The sequence below is a fragment of the Fusarium sambucinum genome, chromosome I (assembly GCF_050947815.1).
Source record: "Fusarium sambucinum isolate potato_lamoka chromosome I, whole genome shotgun sequence".
Taxonomy (NCBI): Eukaryota; Fungi; Ascomycota; class Sordariomycetes; order Hypocreales; family Nectriaceae; genus Fusarium; species Fusarium sambucinum.
In genome coordinates, this window is record NC_139294.1 from 11,454,505 (window position 1) to 11,472,523 (window position 18,019).

The following is an 18,019-nucleotide window of genomic DNA, read 5'->3' on the forward strand; positions in this document are numbered from 1 at the left end:
ATACAATATTTTTATCTCCATCACCAAGAATCAAAATCAGTAAATCAATTCATGTTGTTCTAGGATCGGGCGTCTATCTATTTTTGTACCTTGAGGTTCAAATGCTAGTAAACAATACACATGTAAAGATGCAAATTCACAACTTATACTAGCGTTACCGTATCCTCCGCAGCCCTCTCCAATACCGAATACCCAGGACCATTGTGTGGATCATCAAACGGCTGGCTCTTCCTCCAAAGAACACCCATGCCCAATCTTCGGAACTCCTTCCCACTACCTGCCAATATCAGAACATAGTATTCTTTCTGGCCGGCCACGTCCAGCACATAAAGACAAGTAATCTCCAACATCTCGACACCATCATCAAGTACGGTATCCAGAAATGCCTCACCGAGAACGTCGTTGCTGTTTGGCTCTGCAACGATGTAGTGTCGTGAGTTTTGTGTGACTGAACGTTGGCCTATCGCTGCGCCAAGAAGCTTGCCCTTGATTGTCAAGCTTGGCTTTGAAGGCAAGTCTGAGTCAACCTTGATCAATTCGATCATCGAAGTTGTTGAACGGTTATATTCCATTCCTTTGATGGGCCCTTTCACCGAAAGCCAGGACCACGATGGCGCGATGTCGCTCTCGCGAACAACTCCTTTCGTAGTAGACTCCCACATTAACCCAATTGCCAGATCTTCTTGCCATATTCCAGCCAAGTACGTGTACCCGGTTTCCTTTTTGAACATCTCCACCAGACCAGCAATTGCATTCCACTTATCAGTTTGGTATGTCAAATTACGTTTCGAGTAGTTGATAACCAGCTGATACCAATGTTTTAGGTAGTTATTGCCATCCTCGCCTGGTCCTTCGTGCGCCAGAGCCGGCCATTGTGGAAGTCCATTATCGATATACCTGGGCCCGTCGATAAGACCGTCTTCAGTGGCGTAACGACTAGGACATTTCCAAAGCCATTGCTCCTTACCAAAACAGACGAGTCGCGATGGAAGAACAGCTTCCTGCAGGGTCCATCCTCTGTTGTTGAGAGGCTCCGAAGATGCATCGATGGAGAGATGAGTCTCAAAGCGAATGCTTGTCGTCTCTCCGTGTATGTCGACGGTCTCCGCTCCTTGGTATGGCCAATGGAGGCCCTCGTCGGGTGAAGATGATGAAGTAGCTGCGATGGTAAGATGGGCGTTTGAGTAAACAGATCCCATCATGGCGGACTCTCTCTGCCAGTCTTCAAGTGAGTCTTGAATAATGCAGAGCGAATCGATCCAGATATATCGGATGCCGAGATACAATGCGGTAAGGATGGCTTCCCGATGAACGAGTGGCAGGGTAGACCAGTCGATTCCTGCCTTGTGTGCCTCCAACGTCGCGTGCGTGGTTTTGAAGTGTAGATCAGTATCTCTGCCCCAGCAATAACTAAGTGCAGTGTACATTCCAATCTCATCTTTTTTGGTTTCTCGTAGCTTGATGATGATATCGCCTCCAGACTCGGGTAGATCTCGACTGCCTGTCAAGTCGAGTACTCGAGTCGGAAGAGGTGCAGTGCGTGTGGATGGTAGCGATGCTTTGCAAATTTCATGATCATCGCACTCGCTCATCCAGGTCTTGATCATATCCTGTCGTTTATGAGGATCCACACCATCGTGCTTGGCCCAAAAGCGTCGTGAAACGAGATCTTCAAGTCGCGACGGTGTTGAAATCGTCAAAGGTGCACCGCAGTTCAGATAAAGCTCCCTGTTCCCGACCCAGCAAACTGCCCGAGTGTACTTCTCATGTTTGGTCAACTGGACAGTCACAGGACAAGCGGTGCTGTTCTCGTCGATCAAATCCGGATCATTCGCCTGAAATCGGGCCAAAAGATTGGGGGAGCCTTTCGGGATGCTTATTTCAAGCCACTTGCAGACCGTGCAAGTCTCACCCGAATTGATCAAGCGGCTCACATTCGGCTGATGCTGTATCAAAGAGGGTGCATCTGGGTGTAGGAGAAGCTGGCAGTATTTGCAGATCCCTTCTGATGTTGGTGAGGTGAAACCCCAGTCTTCTGGTGAAGCGGCATTTACTTTTTCAGGTTCGGGACGCATATCCACGATGTCGCTTGCCCTCAGGCCGAACTTGAAGACCTCTTCGGGGGGCTTTTTGCTGTAGACCAGCATGATGTCAGACTGGGATTCGTCATGTTCAATTCCGAGATGATCGTTTAGCACTCGTCTATCGACGTGTACCACTTGATGTGTGTTCAAATCGTCTGCCATGTTGAATTCTTGAGTGATATATAAACGACAGGCAGTATCACTCAGCTTAACTCTCGATCAAGCGGGGATGTAAGCAATATAACTTGAGACACGCTTACATGCACGTGATGTGATATAGACAGGGTTAACTAAAGTGTAAAAACTCAATCTCCACATCGAGTGCAAGGAAGCCTAGCCAATAGTCCAGAGGTGAGAGACGAAATTAATGGGGCAGCTTATGCCATCCCCTTACCCTGGACTTCATGAGTGGCCATTTTCAGTGACAAAGCGAAGGGAAAAACTAATGGCACAGGAGATTGAACACCCCAGACAATTTATTTTGCCCTCTTGAATTACAACATTTGTACCACCTTAACTTGACTGGTAATAAACGCGATGCTACATTTCCTCGGCCTAGGAATTCCACCAGTCGTTTGGTGTTTTTGTCACACCACTTCAGCTTGAGGAGGTGCAAGCCTTGTTCGCAAATGATAACAACATATGCGACTCCCCAGGCAATATTGTGAAAGAACATAATCTGGGCAAAGCCCTTTTCTAGTATGCCAGTCTCTCAATTCAGTTGCAGCTATTGAAATTTCTTTTTTCCTTGACCTTCCTTGTAAGCCTTAAATAATAGAATAAGAAAAGGAACCAAGAAAGAAAAAAGAGCTAATCCAGCGACGAGCATATAGCAGCAAATGAACTTAATAGACACCCTCTGTGGATACCAGATATCGTTCTCATCTGTATCGGTACCCTCACTCATCGTCTCAAATTCCTGTTCCATATCGACAAAGTTGTCCCTGAGCCTAGGATGAGTTGGCAATGGTTCTGTGAGTGTTTGTTGATCCCAATCGATGTCTCCGGTATCTTGCATCGGTCCTACCAATGTCGCTGCGCTGCCCCGGCGAGAGTTCATGGTGATGGAAGAGTTTCTTCGATCCATGACGATACAGAAAAACCGGAAGGTAGGTTGGACGACGTAAAACTGGGTGAAAGTAGTGGACGTGTTTTCCTTGGTTTGAGAGGTATTGTTTTTTGTGTCCAATTAATGCGTCTTGAGTTGATCGGGTGTTGCAGATGGCGTTAATTACGAACAAAGTGGGGTGCGGGAGGAATTCATGGCTTTTATCTACAGCTAAGCAGAAGCTTCTTTTATTACTGACAATAGAGTTTGATTGTTGCCGTGCCATGTGTGTTCTTGCTGGGTAACTAAGTTATTGAGAAATATTAAATCGGGATTTTGAGTTTTTAATCAAGGTAGATATGTTCTTTGCTGAGATCTTGATGTGAGCTGAAAAGACCAGGTCCCCAGTTTATAAAACAAAATCACATTAAAGGCAACTTGCTGGCAATCCCAAAAAGGAGACGCAAACTTAACAGTAGACACTAATAATACAAAAGTAATAACATAAGCAATTCTGCATTCCATCTGCAAATTACAGTAAAGACCCTTGTGAAAGTTGTTAATCTCACCGAGTCTGACGGTCTTCCAGTCTTTCCCCACCACTGCAAAGTAGTCCTGGGAACATGATGACAAACATTGATTGACGAATAGCGATACCACTATCTGAAGAGCCAGGTATCTAGAAACAGCAAGACCCCAGTATGAGTGTAATCGGCCTTCTCGTTCTGATATAAGGGCGTATCATGAAAGATATCTCAAAGCAGAGAACCATGTAATCGTCCTTGTTGCCAACTGACATGTCTCCCTTACTGACAAGTGCAACTTTGTGTCATTCAGTTCTTGCATTTCATCGGGAACAAATCCCGATAAACCTTCTCCATCACCGCAATGGTGGCCAATAACATCAGCCAGTACATGAAGACCAACGCATGCCAGCTGACGTTGACCTTTATCACAGTCGTTTGCGCGGAAGGGGCGTTTCTACTATCAATATTTAGTGGCGGTAAAGGACTTAGATAAAAGGTTACTTACTCAATGTCTCCGTCTTGGTGCTGGACAGTGACGGGATCAAGTTTTTGGTCTCCATCAACAGTGGGGGCATTGAGGGTAGTTTGCTGAATCCATTGCGAATCGTTACACTTCTCAAGATCTTCCGACATGTTGGTAGAGGAATGAGGTGTCATTTTGTTGAGTGTGTAGTGGTCTCGGTTGATGGAGAAGAATGAAGAGATTGAGATGGGATGGATGAAAGAAGAATTGGTATTGTGACAAATGGGCATGAGACTCTCTTAAATATGCTCATTCTGATAAGCTTCTGAATAAACTCGGTCAGAGGTAAGAAGTATATCAACTTTAGACTTTGTGTTACACCAAGTCAGACTTTACGATCATGCAAAGATGAGCTTACTGGCTTAGTTTCACTTTAAACCTTCTCATTCTCAGAACAAGTGAGGTCCACATATCAAAAGAGGAGCTCATCTGACAACAAGGTTACCATAGACAATTCAGCGGTAGGGGTTTGTTTTGTGATTAAAGTCAGTATTCTATGTTAGATTAAGGACCATGTTAGCCTGGCTCATGTGCACCTGATTGACAATATAGGCTGCTCTTCAGCGAGGGCCAGGCCAAGTTCTTAATACCGAATAATGGACCATCTCAGAGTTGTAGCAGCCTGCAATAGAGTTCACGAAGAAATGTCCAAACAACGGAGCAAACCACTTGACAACAGGTAGTTCTAACCACAACACACGGAGACTAGTGGGTAGCAGAACAATTGATCCTTAGGATTTAGATGATAAAAATAAATAACCTAAAAGTACAGTCTAAGGTTCATAAAGTGACCTAGTAATTTAGCTCCCCTCAAGCTCCTGTGGCCCACCTGGTACCCTGACATACCATCACCAGCCATCTTTCAGTGGAACTTGCCTCTGTTCATAATTTCTGCTATCTGCATCTCTTGTTGACTGTAGTCATCCACATGCCATCTCATTCCTCGATCCACCCAATCCAGCAGAGCAACCAAAAACTGATAACACCCAGAGCAAGGACTGTGCCCAAGACGGCATAAGCCAATACAAACATCAACTGCAAGCGATACATAGGCGTACCCTGTGTTTCAGACTCAAAACCATACCACCACCAGTGATCCTCAATTGGAACTTTGCGTTTGGTCGTTTCCAAGTTCATGATAGTGTGGACCACATTGCCGGCAAAGGTTATAGCTCCAGCGCCAGTCCATTCAGTGTACTTCTTTGTGTCAACCCATGTCGAACATGGCTGATCCACGGGGAATTCTCCATGCTTGGCGGTATCCCAGCCCATGCTCGCAGCTACCTCCTCAATAGTAACGATGGAACCAGGACGCCAGTAATAGGAGTGAGGAGCGTGTTTCAGACGACCTGGCAGTATCTTCCTGACCGGCGGGTTTTTCTTTTCGAGGTTCATGATGAATCTCATCGCTGCTTTGAATGTCGTTTGGATGCTGCAGCAGGGCCCTATGGTGTCCTTGGATTCATCTCGACTGTGGAATCGATCGTGACAATCTGTGCAAACGAGATAGACAGGGATGTTGCCTACGTCATCAGCTCTGAAGGGTCCTTCAGTAAACTCGTGTACTCCTTGCATAACAATAAAGAAAGACTCGAAAGTAGACTGCAAGATATATGACTGATTGAAAGCAGTGATTATATCTTCCTTGGTAAGGAGTGGGTCTCTTAGTGTGTACAAATACTCTGTCTTCAGTATTCTGAGTACAGAGGATGAAGGATTTCTGAAGTTTCCGCCTGTTAGATCATGACACAAACGTTTGTGGTAGTGTTTGAGATCGTCGAGGCTGGGCGTCGGACGGTCTGTCCCCAGGTAAAAAGAAGTCGTCTTGGCAATATAACGACCAAAGTCAATATCAGACTTGTACGGTTCGAACCAATGTCGGTATAGCCAGATATCCACAAATTTCAAAATGTCGCCATTACTGTGCCCAGGCTTATCCACGTAGTATATCATGGCAGATTTGTTATAGTAGTGAATCATGTTGCGCAGCTGGTCGAGTAGCAGCACGGCTTTGTTGTCCAGTTGAAAAGGTTCATATTTTCCACCAGTGATGTCGGAGAATACCGTATTGTTTAATAACGATAGTTTAGTTTCGTCCCGGTGTTCTCCTTCTTTCTTTCCACGAATCTGGTGGAGAATCTGGTCCCGGTCGGCATGTGGCACATCCCAGCCAGTGTGGGCAATGCGATGCACAAGGTCTCGTCCATCATATCCTTTCAAACTGCTGAGGGGTTGATGAAGTGCCATGTTGTTTTGCTGTGAGGTAGATTTGGCAGATGAAAGAGTGATAAAGAAATCGTAGTAAACTTGGGGGTGCAGTCCTCTTAAGTACTTTTTTTCTCAATAGCTTTGGGCAAAGGTAAGTCGGAACCTTTTAACTAAAAAGCTTATGAACTGTAGACTCGATAGTAAACATAGCTATACTTTGTATTTACCTTCTGCGAGTATCTCAACAGTAGCTAATGTTGAATTTCTCTTCGCTATAAAGTTTCTTGTTTTCAGGACAAGTTGAATCTTTAAAAATCGGCAACAGTGATATAATCGGACACGAGTATCTATGTGTGGTCTAGACTTATCATCACGGGACAGAAAACCTTAAACATTATGTTGTGAATCATACGTCGCTTTCGAAGTTTCATCGTGCCAAGTATGCATGTGCTCATGTATTCTAGCCTACGAATTAACTCAGTAAATTTACTAAATGAGGCATGCCTTCCACCACATGATTTGTAGTTGACCTCTCCTTACGTTTGACTCGAAGTGCGATCTTTCCAAAAACTCAAGTGACTACGGTCTATAAATTGCATTTTGACCCACGTGCTACTTATACCTTCTTTGGAGAATGATAATTGTTGTTGAAGGAGTTAAGATATACAACATAGGCACGTGATGCAACACGTGATACCCGTCTCAATCCTCTGTACTAACTTTCGAAATTCGGTAGCCTGTGGGGTGAGACCCCCCGGCCAATCACATTATAATCCGACTGGCGGGATATAGTACGGCAATAGAGGTAGTCTCCTAGCAACACTACCCTGGAGCTAGGTAATATTCAAGCATTTCGGGAACGATGATGGATTTGCAATGATGTACCAGGAGCAGGGACCGTGAAGAACAAAAGAATGCGGCAGCCCATAGTTCCTACTACTGGGGTGGCCTTGAGCCTGAGGAACAGGCAGTGGCTCCATTACGGAAAGAGACATCGATTTGCAATCCACAGGTAGGAAACAGCATTAAACGTTCCTGGCCCCTCGTACATCCCTCTTCCTCCAAATAATCTACAACGGGGAACTTACTAGGCGCAGCAGTTTCACTTATCATTTGCTAAACTCAACAATGTCTACAACAACGAAGAAATCGTTCTTATACCGCGTGTTTTCAAGAACTTTCACACGTCTTCGACTTTGCGGCGCTGACCCGTAAAAGCAGCATTGGTCTCGCGGATCTGTGACTGGTGGAAGGCGCAAGTGGAGCAGCTTAGTCATGGTTGCACAAGTAGAAAACGACGTCTTTGACATTGTGGTCCACCGTAGACAACCTCGCTCGATCAACATCCTTGTCTCCAATTCATCTCGACATGGGATAGACATGAAATCCTTCATAGTCCAACCTGTTGCAATCTGCGCGTTCACTGTTCGTTTAAGCCCTCTATTCCAAACCGTCAACTCATCTCAGTCATACGACACCATTCTCCTTCGCTTGCCGTTTTTTACTTACGAACTTCTACCGTCCAAGATCATCCCCCCCCGCCAATACCGCAATGAGCGACAGAGACGCACCGACTCCGTTGACCAGGAGATACCACAAGACTGCGAAGACAGAGGCCGTCGGCTCTAGAAAAGCCGAAGAGACCGATTTGAGAGTAGCGCATCGGAAGATAACTTGCCTGTATTGGTCAGCAAGTATACCGTGGAGTTAACGACTGGAGAAGACCCTGTTGACGAAATTGATCCCGAGCTTGTTCATGACCTTCCCATCACTCAGTGTGCCAGAAAACATGATCTCTGGAATTCTAAGAGACGAAATTTGTAAGTCAATTTATGATCCTTAGGCCATGGTCCTTAGGCTATTTATTACTTCTACCCTAAGACCTAGCATGCTAACTTTTCTGGTGCCCACTGATAGCCGTGAACGATTAGACATTTTCACAGGTGTGGTCAAAACCACCAAGCATCTAGAACCACGTGGATCCAGCTGGCAGGGTGGTAGTCTGTGCCCGAAATGATACCGTAGACGATCAGAATGGCGTCGACCGAATTCCCTTCGACGGCATTCTTGCCTCAGACATCAAGGCTCCTATTGGTCTTAATCAATTGCCTAATCTTGAGGTAGTCATCCAGGACTGCATTATCAACACGGAGTCGCAGAACGCCATGTCGCGGGCTTTCATTGAACAACACCGCCCTAGGAGACCACTTTCCCTGGATATATATCCTTATAACACGGATATGGAGATAAACCCTGTTTTTTTTCTCTGCTCGGATGCCCCAATGTTAAGGGGATTCTACGAATGATTACCAACTATCCCGCTACCTTTGGAAACAAGACTATAGAGAAGATAAGGACAACGGACAGTTAGGGTAGAGACTCAACTACAGCTACGTAACGCACAATTTTGAAAGATTATAGAAGTCTTTAGGAGATACAAATAAATTACCTAAGAGTATAGTCTAAACAGCATAAGTCGTCTTACTTATTTCATCTCTTCAAACTCGAGCGACCATGTGAACTGCTATTCTTACTAATCTGAAGAAGAAATTTCGTAAATACTCGACCCGACGTGCAAAGCCAGAATGATGTTCTACACCGCGCACACGAAATGCCGCGGCCCAAGATTCACATCCGAAACAAGCAAGCCATTGACTATGTATTGTGGCAGAAGGAATGTAATCAGGCAGCAGCCAGAGCTGAGCCTTGACGAAGGCTCGGGAGCGAGGAAAAGGTATTGATCTTCTGAGTGACCTCCGCAGCAACTTCCTCAACAGCTGAGGGTAGCGGTCCACCGTACTCATTCACTACCTCGTCGCGAACCAACCTGGCCTCGTCCTCGAGTGCTTGATCCATGAGTGCCTCACTACAGATCCGGAGCAGCCGCTCAGTAAGGTCTTTCTTGGAGTACTTGATGGCCTGCGACACTTTGGATCCCTCCTGGATCTCACGAGCACGTACCAACAACCTAGATGCCCCATCTTTGATAGGGGTGAACCTTCGCTGGAGAGCAATACAGCGAAACTCAGCCGCCTCGGCTGCCCAAATAAGCTGAGGAACCAACTGTTCTGTCTGCTGCATGGCTCGAATACGAGAGTCGAGCTGGTTTCGCTCAGTCTGGAGGTTATTCAATTTGGCGTGCGCGTCGCTTAGATGACGAGTAATTTCGTTAAGTTCTCGTTGGGCTTCCTCAAGACGGTCGTTGACACCAAAAGGGTCACTAGGGCCGTTGATCAAATCACCGATTCCGGAGGTCAAGATGGAAAACTATAACGATTTATGAGTTAGCATTTGGAATCTTGCTATCGTAAGGCACCTTGTCGGCGTTCATGGATATACTTACACCCAAGTCACTAACCACCCCGACATTGTCCCGTTCCGCGATCTTGTCTCGAATCGAGCGGATATCGCTATTCTTATCGCGGGCGGCATTGTCAAACATCGCGATCTCAGCCTGTGAAGTCTTGATCCTTTCTTCGAAGTTGGTCAACGCGGTCTTTCCATGTTTCACAAATACTTCGATTTCATTCTTGGCTGGAATGATTTTGGTACTTTTCAGCTCCAAAATGCTGGTGTGTCGGTCACGTAAGGCTTTGAGGCCTGCGTTAGCGACGTCCTCCATGGCCTGAAACGCGTAGACCATCTGATTCAGAAGCTCATCACGCTGGGTTGCGTCTTGTTCTCTGTCATCGTAGGTGCCACGGGCAAAGACTGCCACCTTGTAGACCTTATACATGGCCAGCTCCAGCTTATTCAGTGTTTCGTTGCCGCACTGGACGACCATGGGCTCAATTTGAGCACTGAGTCTCTCAATCTCGACCTTGGCGGCATTAAGCTGAAGTTGGAGTTTATTTACCTGAACTTCCTCCACGCTGGAGCTTTTTTGGGCAACAGCTATTGTGGATATAAGACCAGAAGCAACCTGATCCCATAGTGATGGAATTGCATCCAAAGCAGCTTTGTAATCCATGATGATGATAAGTTGATAATAGAAGTTGACAGTGATGATGGTAATGCATAAACAGGTTTCTGAGGTCTGAAGGATGCTGTCTACAAGGGCTCTCTACAGAACTTGAGACGCTTCAGCGTGCTTTAATACTCGGGTAATGTTGCTGTAGGTATCCTTCGAACTTTACTCGAAGGGCATGAGGGCATTTGGTAAAAAGCCTCCAATGTGCCGTTCTTGGCAAAACAACGAGACAAGTGAGTCTAGATCCTACCTACATTCTAGGACTGAGTTATGGGGTAAATCCTTGACCAATAGAATACTGCGTTGAAAATATAGGTGAAGGCACGGACAGCACAGCTAACCCACTATTGACATACTAGACCACATCCGAAATGTCTAAGGGAGTTTCTGTATCAGTAGAGCTAGTCCAATAGTTCAGAATGGGACAGTATCAGCCAATCAGATGTGTCCATGCTGTGTGGTGGCTGCGCATCTGGACTGGGCCCGAACTAGTTTCCTGCACCTAGGTCTTAGAACTCTGTCTGAAGGCTGGCTGAGCATGCCACAATGAAACCTTCCATAGACAAATAGGACAAAAACTATTGGCACGAGGGGTCATTTCTGTCTCAAAGACTCGACCTAGACTGGAAACCTCAATAGATATTGCTGCAGCAGGGGTTCTCAGATTCTAGCTCAAACCTTCAGCTATCCTCAAAACTCTCAGTTTAGGAATCATGGCTTGCGCTGAGGGTATTAGCTGCTCTAGATGTCTCTTTACTACTGCATGCACAATCTCAGCTGAATACGCGATCCTCATTGCGGCAACGCTCTCGTACAAAAGCTTGTATAAAGCATGCAAGCCGTGATGTGGGAAGCCCAGATGGCCATATTGTCGACTACGGACATGGAAAGACCAGGCAAGGGGTTATTGTCATATATAGATCTAGGTTTTGGCCTAGAATGTACGAAGTTGTTTTTCCAACTCAACCACTTATCCCCATCGTCTTCTTTTATCTGTAACTCATCTCTTACTTTCACCAGTCTCTTCATCATGTCTCAAGATGCCAAGGATCTCCAGGTCATCCTGGACCAGCAGGCCAACCGTGACATGAGCCCAAATATCACTAGCCAAGTCGCCAGTGAGATCAAAAACAGCTTGGCTTTTGATGCAAGCTGGGAACCGCTTTTACAAGCGTCTCCAACTGCTATCAGCGGTATGGGAGCTTGCTTCATCGCCAGCTCTAGCCCCAAGGCCGCGGTGAGGTTGACTCAGCCTCAAAAAGGGTTCTCGTATTTGAGGTACTTACATTGACGCCATAAAGGATGATTGGAAGTTGTACTCCAGTACTGACAAACTGAAAAACAGGTATGATTCTGTACAGGCCAACCTCGTAGAGTGCGGTAACATTGGCCGCTACGCCTTCCTCGAGGCCGAGAGCAAAATGAGCCTGATGCAGATGACCTCACAAGTCATGAGTGCAAAAGTATGCCTTTTCCATTGTACAAACGAGGAATAGAGTGCTAATATGAGTAGATCAATGATATAATTCCCACCATCGGGGATCCTCCTTCAGCGAAGAGGATGCTCCGGCCGCAATTGCAAACCCTCTCAAGAGGTGCAGAAGCATGTCTCAATGCATCCATCGACATGGACAAAAAGTTCACTGAATGGCTGCTCTATGTTTGTGAACTACATGCAGCTTGTGTTCAGCATGAAGGCACTGCTAGTGAGGCACTACGAAGCAATGAGATTTGTTTGGTTGCAGAGAGTACACGTCTTGACTATCAAAAGTCGCCCGTGGAGGAGGCTAGACGTGCGCAGGATCTGTGGGGTAAGCAAGTTGCTTCCGCTTCCGAAGCATTCAAGAAAGCATCTGATGAGTTTCCAACCGGGTAAGTCGAGCTAGGTCTTCAGTCGCTTCATATCTTTGAGCAAAAACTGACTTCATCCTGCTATACGTAGATGGGGTATCATGAGCCAGCGGATTGTTAGTGACCTGGCTGGTTCTGTCACTGGGGCTCTCAATTCATCAATCCCTACCATGATGAACAGCCTTGGCCAAATGACAACCCTACCTTCGAAAGCCGATCGCGTCGGTGGTTTCCTTAACCCAGATAAGAACACTTTTGATGGGGGTGCCGCACCACCACCCAGCCCTATCCCAACGAAAGCTACAGATCCAGGATACTCGGAAATCCAGAACATTTCTGCCTTCCTATCCATTCTTCAGGTCATCGTCGCCGGTCAGACAGACGGTGATATCAACTGGGAGATGGCCAAGTACGGCGAGTCTAACAAGGGAGGCGCAACCTCGGCGATCAAGTTTGTTGCAACGATGCTGAGCGCTGCCAAACAGCGCTTCGCATCACTTGCCACCTCGGAAGAGCCCAGTCAGACATTGATCCAGATCCTGGATGTATCCTTGAGAATTGCGAAGGATTTGCAGGCTGTTGTCGAGAAGTCAAGCTACCCAGCCAAGGATTCCGCGGAGGTCAAGAAGTGGCAGGCAGATTTCTCTGCACAGTACGCACGAGCGATTGCTCTCTTGGCCACGGCGAAGACGATTCCCGGCACGGCGGCTAATGGTGTAAGTATCTTAAGTCTCTATCATGTGCAACTAAACAGACAGCTAATACACACAGATTCCTCTTATGGCAGATATCGACCCATCTCAGCAAACAGGCCAGATGACTCCCAAGTCGGCTCAGGCGCCAGCTGTGCTCGAAGCGGCCAAGAATCGACTGAACACCGCTGAACAAATGTTCAGGATCACTCAGGACAATTATGCCAAAACCAATGATATGTTGTCACAGCAGCAGAACAAGCTCGCAGAGATTCAGGCGAATTTGACCAGACTGACAGCCTCCGATATCTCCCTTGTGAGTTCTTCGACAATACTGTAACAGGTCAAAGGCGATGATGTTCTGACAATAAGCACAGGCCGAGATCAAGCAAATCCTCATCGAGTGCATCAAGGTCATCATCTACATGAAAGACCAAATCACTTCTCTCGTCCGCTTTTTCAAGGCCATTTGTGTCGTTGTTGAAACCTTGGTCAAGTTTCACATCGAGCCTTATCTTGAAACCATTAGGGCATTAATGGCCGAAGGCGATGACCCCAACGGGAACTACAGTATCGGCGAATACACACTGACCGACTTCCAACGTAGCCTGATCTACTCGGGGACATTAACATTGCGCTCATACTTCAGCCTCTTTGGCGACATTGCCAAGATGTGGGTTACACTAAGCAGGGAGAGCGTCTTGCCCGGAGTCATGATGTGTGACGATCTTTCCGCCACTGCTAACGAGCGAGACCCCGGAGCTATGGCCAACAAGATGCGGAGACTATTGCAGTGGGCCCAGGAGGCCTCGTCCCGCATGAAGGTAAGTCCATCCTCTTGGTGTTTCCACTGCACTCACGTCCCAGCATCTGACTAACACGGAAATACAGACAATCAGCCGCAATAAGCAGAGTGAGGTGATGGATGGAATGCAATTTCACACTGATGACATTACGCGGACCACACAGGCCATCGGGAAACCGTCCGCTTCCACTCTGAAGGCTATTGAGGCTGGCACCGATGTGACCAAGCAGGCGGCACAAAAGAGCATCGAGCAGAGAGCCAAGACCAGTACTTTGATCCGTTTCAGTATATGATCTCACGAATTGTCAATGCGCAGGCCTTACTTCATCATGATCAACTGGCACGATCCAGGAACTGTTGGGGATGCAAATGAAGTGACACAGGATCATTAATCACGGACAGGAAGACTTTAAAGGAGACAAAACAAGGATGCAAGAGTTTTACAGACCGTTCATTACAGCGTATCGATTGGCCTATTGTCTTCATAGTTATATGACTCTTACCCTCAGTAAAAGTATTGATGCAATGTTGTATGTAGTCCTGTTTCCATGATGTGAACTCACCTTCAATCGCTAAAACTGAACTCGAGATCCTCACATGGCATTTTTTTTTCCTAGTCTTAAAACACCATATTCATCTCTATAATTTCCATAAATAGCTAGCAAGTAAACTTGTAAGCAAAGTCGAGATCTAATTGTATATAGTCCAAATGTTTTCCAACAGTCTATCCACAAATTCTGTCGTTGATGTCGATACCAACATCACTTATACACGAGACTTGATAATGTCGGCAGCCTTCTCAGCGATAGCATAGACTGGCTGGCAGGTGTTAGCGCCAGGCAGAGAGGGCATGATACTGGCGTCGATGACACGCAGGTTTTTGACACCATAAACCCGAAGCTTCTGGTCAACGACACCACCATGATCCAAAGGCATCATAGCAGCAGTACCAGCGGGGTGATAGTCGGTGGGGAAAAGAGCCTTGGAGATCCAAGCTGAGATATCCTCGTCTGAAACAACATCTGCGCCGGGGGCAGTCTCGTTGGGTGCCAGGCCAGAAAGAGAAGTCTCAAAGTTGTATCGCCTGTACCATTTGACCATCTCCACAAGAACGCTGCGTTCAACAGGGTTGCGAAGTGCCCCAAAGTCGACAACAGGGTTGGAACCGTAAGGATTTTTCAAGTCGACTGTGATGGAGCCGCGACTCATGGGTTGGTTAAGAATCGGAGCTGATGCGCCGGTCTTGGCGTCGACGAGGTAACGAGCGAAGACAACGTTCTTGGATCGCATAGCATCCGCCATGTTCTTCATCTGAGCCGCGTATCCTTTGGCAACAGTGGGATGGATATCATCCGACAGGTAACTAGCATGGTCCTGGTTCTCGAGCTGGGCAGCCAGTTCAAGGTATCGCTCAGGAGAGATGGCAGAGAAAGGAAGCCAACCAGCGAGATTACCCCAAGCAATCGAGTACGGTCCTGTGGAAGGTTAATTACGGACGCACATAATAATGAGTCGATTCACGTACCTGTGCGATTGGCGGCCCAAGCCTCATCGGCCCAGTTCTTGAAATCAGTACCATTGGCCATGTCGAATGGGTTGGGATGAATGCTCTTAAGTCCTTCAAGAATAATTGAGGCACCAATATTGATATGGTCCTGGAAGTTTTGACCAACGCCAGGAAGATCGACAAGTGTTTTGATACCAGCAGCATGGAGGAGCTTCTTAGGACCAATACCACTGAGCTGAAGAAGCTGAGGGGTGTGGACCGCACCAGCAGCCATCAGAACCTCTTTGTTAGCCTTGACGTTCAGAAGACCGTGTTCACCGTAGAACTCAACACCTGTAGCAACGCCCTTCTTCATAAGGACACGTCGAACGGGGGACGAGGGAGCAACGTGGTAATTGGGACGGTAGAGGCCTCGGTGATGAGCGACTTCGGCGAAGGAGCGTTCATAACGGTAAGGGTCCATCAGGGTGGGGAACCAGTACACGCCTGCACCACCAGCACCACTGTCTTCAGCAGCCTCTACACCAGGGAGTTCGTAAAAAGCCTTTGACATGTGTTCTAGTAGAATATTTTATCAGTATCGACGCTCTGTTACTCGTTGTCACAAGTTCTTACCTAATCCTGGGTATTCGTAGTTGGGGAAGCTTGCCTGGACAGGCGAGTCCTTGCCCCAGTACTTGGGGTTAGTCGACATATTGAAACGCTGGGCCATGTCAGGGGCAGGAGGATTCATGTGTAGACCCTAGTTCAAGACGATTTAGCTGACAAAAAACCCTGTAAGCGGTTTGTTGAGCGCACCTTGCGGAAGTATGGCAGCATGCCTTCCCAATCCCAGCCATTGGCTTCAGGGAATAACTTACCCCAGCGATCGTAGTCCATGGCTGAGCCTCTTGAAGCCATCATGGCGTTAACGCCGGAGCTACCGCCAACCATCTTCCCAAGCCAGACATCGACAGTGCGGTTGTCCAAATTTTCCTGGGGCTTGGACTGCCAGAAAAAACGGGGCTGGCGCTGAGTACCACCGCCGTAAACAGGGAGGGTATCAGCGTCAGGGGCGAAGATTCCAGCCTCGAGGACTAGGACAGTAGTGTTACCATCCTCGGTTAAGCGATCAGCCACAGTGAGGCCTGAAGTGCCACCACCAACGATCACATAGTCGTAAGCAGGTAGTAGCTCCGAACCATTGGTGATTCGACAAGCTTGGTGCGCGGAATGAGGGATGCTGAAACTGTCAACGGTTGACACAAGTGCGGCTGAAACAGCCGCGAAGGCCCACGCCAAAGAAGGTGACATGATAAGAAGTTGTTTTCAAGGTAAAGACAGGTAAGTAGTTGATATCCGAAAGATGAAGGAAAGAAACTGTTGAGTTGGTAGCGATGAGAAGCGATATACAAACTGCTGAAGGTGTCTATATATATAATTGCATTGTACAAGGGAATGCATCCAGTAAACAAGTTTTTGTTATATTAATTCATGCTCAGTCATGATGACTGCCATTTTCCATACCCACTGTCACGGAGCCATATCCAACATGGCTACAGCACTGCTCACAACTATGAAGATGTGTAAGAATCAACTTAAATTGGATAAACCTGACAAATGGATCAGATTTTTCGTCCCCCGCATTATATCTAGCCATGTTGCTGCTGACGCACGATTTATCATGCAAAGGAACCACATAAGTGGATTCGCTAAAGGAGAAGTGGGACAAACAGAGGGATCTGTAAGTTAACAATTTTAGCTGGTATCTTATTGACTAATGCTTAGAATTAGATACAGTCCACTAAAACCGTCAAAGCTTTTTTTTCTCCGTAACTGATACTCCGCTAGATCCGCCCTACTTCCGCCAACTTGATATCGAACTGCCTCAACTACACTCAGGAATCATAGCCTTGTTTTGGCTCTTGTATATATCCTTCTTTCGCTTACTCGGGTGCCTTGTGAGCTACATTTCCATCGTGCTCTGATTGTTTGTTTCCCTTCCTCGAAGCCTGACCTCCTTGACAACAATACCTCCAGTATAAACAGAAAATACAATAGCACCAATCACAGAATAGGCAATTATCGGACCCGAGGATGCACCTGAGAGCTGCAAACCGGTCCCACCGTTGATGATGCCAATAAACATCAGCGTCCGACCAAGCCAGATATGACCGTGACTGACTTTGGTACGTCGCTGATACTTGACGTAATTTCGGTGATGAATCCACCCTAGGATGGGTTGCACGAACATCAAAACGCAGACGAAAGTGCCTAGCGCAACGTGAGGGTCGGAGATCCACTAGAAGGGACTTGGTCAGTATCATCTGGAAGGTAGTTCATGATAAACATACATCGCCGCTGCGGTCGGCAGCAATCTTGCCAATACCAAAGCCGGCACACATGCCAATGAAGACGATAATCTGCCATGAGGCGTGGATAAGCCACTTTTTGACGAGAGGCATAAGCAGGGACCCGATTGGGAAACCAAGTAAGAAGACAATGGACATGATAACACCATGGATTGTCCCAGTTGTTCCGGTCTTGTTGTCCCCATTTCCGCGCTTAGCTATAGTACCGTCGTTTGACCCAGGACTGGACTGAGTGCTCGATAGTACTGGCCATACTAGAACTGGATAATATATGTCGTCAGTTATCAATCACGGTGTCCGTGAGACTTTCCCGCACTTACTAGCAAGTGCCAAGGCAGAGGCAATGGGTGATCTCAGTATATACTTCATGTTGAAGAATTGTGATATCGCAAATATTTATGGTGACAATGTGTAAAACAAGCGTTGAAAATAAATAATAATGTTGATAATTGG

The 18,019-nt window shown here is 46.8% G+C and overlaps 7 protein-coding genes across 7 annotated transcripts; 1 reads left to right on the forward strand and 6 right to left on the reverse strand.

Annotated features, from left to right (window-relative positions):
* Positions 1 to 143: 143 nt before the first annotated feature.
* Positions 144 to 2,147, reverse strand: FSST1_006435 (heterokaryon incompatibility protein-domain-containing protein; the record flags this gene model as incomplete). Its single annotated transcript, XM_083232804.1, has 1 exon — positions 144 to 2,147. One exon carries the CDS (start codon positions 2,145 to 2,147, stop codon positions 144 to 146), a length of 2,004 nt encoding a protein of 667 aa, XP_083089865.1.
* A 1,818-nt stretch (positions 2,148 to 3,965) lies between these two features.
* Positions 3,966 to 4,292, reverse strand: FSST1_006436 (uncharacterized protein; the record flags this gene model as incomplete). The annotated part of the gene is made up of 2 exons (XM_083232805.1): positions 3,966 to 4,113; positions 4,165 to 4,292. The coding sequence occupies 2 exons, from the start codon at positions 4,290 to 4,292 to the stop codon at positions 3,966 to 3,968; spliced, it is 276 nt and encodes a 91-aa protein (XP_083089866.1).
* An 826-nt stretch (positions 4,293 to 5,118) lies between these two features.
* FSST1_006437 (uncharacterized protein) lies at positions 5,119 to 6,429 on the reverse strand (the record flags this gene model as incomplete). The annotated part of the gene is made up of 1 exon (XM_083232806.1): positions 5,119 to 6,429. One exon carries the CDS (start codon positions 6,427 to 6,429, stop codon positions 5,119 to 5,121), a length of 1,311 nt encoding a protein of 436 aa, XP_083089867.1.
* Positions 6,430 to 9,072: 2,643 nt separating this feature from the next.
* FSST1_006438 (uncharacterized protein) lies at positions 9,073 to 10,360 on the reverse strand (the record flags this gene model as incomplete). Its single annotated transcript, XM_083232807.1, has 2 exons — positions 9,073 to 9,657; positions 9,734 to 10,360. The coding sequence occupies 2 exons, from the start codon at positions 10,358 to 10,360 to the stop codon at positions 9,073 to 9,075; spliced, it is 1,212 nt and encodes a 403-aa protein (XP_083089868.1).
* Positions 10,361 to 11,390: 1,030 nt separating this feature from the next.
* FSST1_006439 (uncharacterized protein) lies at positions 11,391 to 14,001 on the forward strand (the record flags this gene model as incomplete). The annotated part of the gene is made up of 7 exons (XM_083232808.1): positions 11,391 to 11,638; positions 11,706 to 11,823; positions 11,874 to 12,232; positions 12,303 to 12,927; positions 12,983 to 13,219; positions 13,281 to 13,727; positions 13,795 to 14,001. The coding sequence occupies 7 exons, from the start codon at positions 11,391 to 11,393 to the stop codon at positions 13,999 to 14,001; spliced, it is 2,241 nt and encodes a 746-aa protein (XP_083089869.1).
* A 472-nt stretch (positions 14,002 to 14,473) lies between these two features.
* FSST1_006440 (GMC family oxidoreductase) lies at positions 14,474 to 16,508 on the reverse strand (the record flags this gene model as incomplete). Its single annotated transcript, XM_083232809.1, has 4 exons — positions 14,474 to 15,183; positions 15,234 to 15,773; positions 15,831 to 15,957; positions 16,014 to 16,508. The coding sequence occupies 4 exons, from the start codon at positions 16,506 to 16,508 to the stop codon at positions 14,474 to 14,476; spliced, it is 1,872 nt and encodes a 623-aa protein (XP_083089870.1).
* Positions 16,509 to 17,160: 652 nt separating this feature from the next.
* FSST1_006441 (cytochrome b561 domain-containing protein) lies at positions 17,161 to 17,935 on the reverse strand (the record flags this gene model as incomplete). Its single annotated transcript, XM_083232810.1, has 3 exons — positions 17,161 to 17,496; positions 17,549 to 17,826; positions 17,887 to 17,935. 3 exons carry the CDS (start codon positions 17,933 to 17,935, stop codon positions 17,161 to 17,163), a joined length of 663 nt encoding a protein of 220 aa, XP_083089871.1.
* Between the last annotated feature and the right edge of the window lie 84 nt (positions 17,936 to 18,019).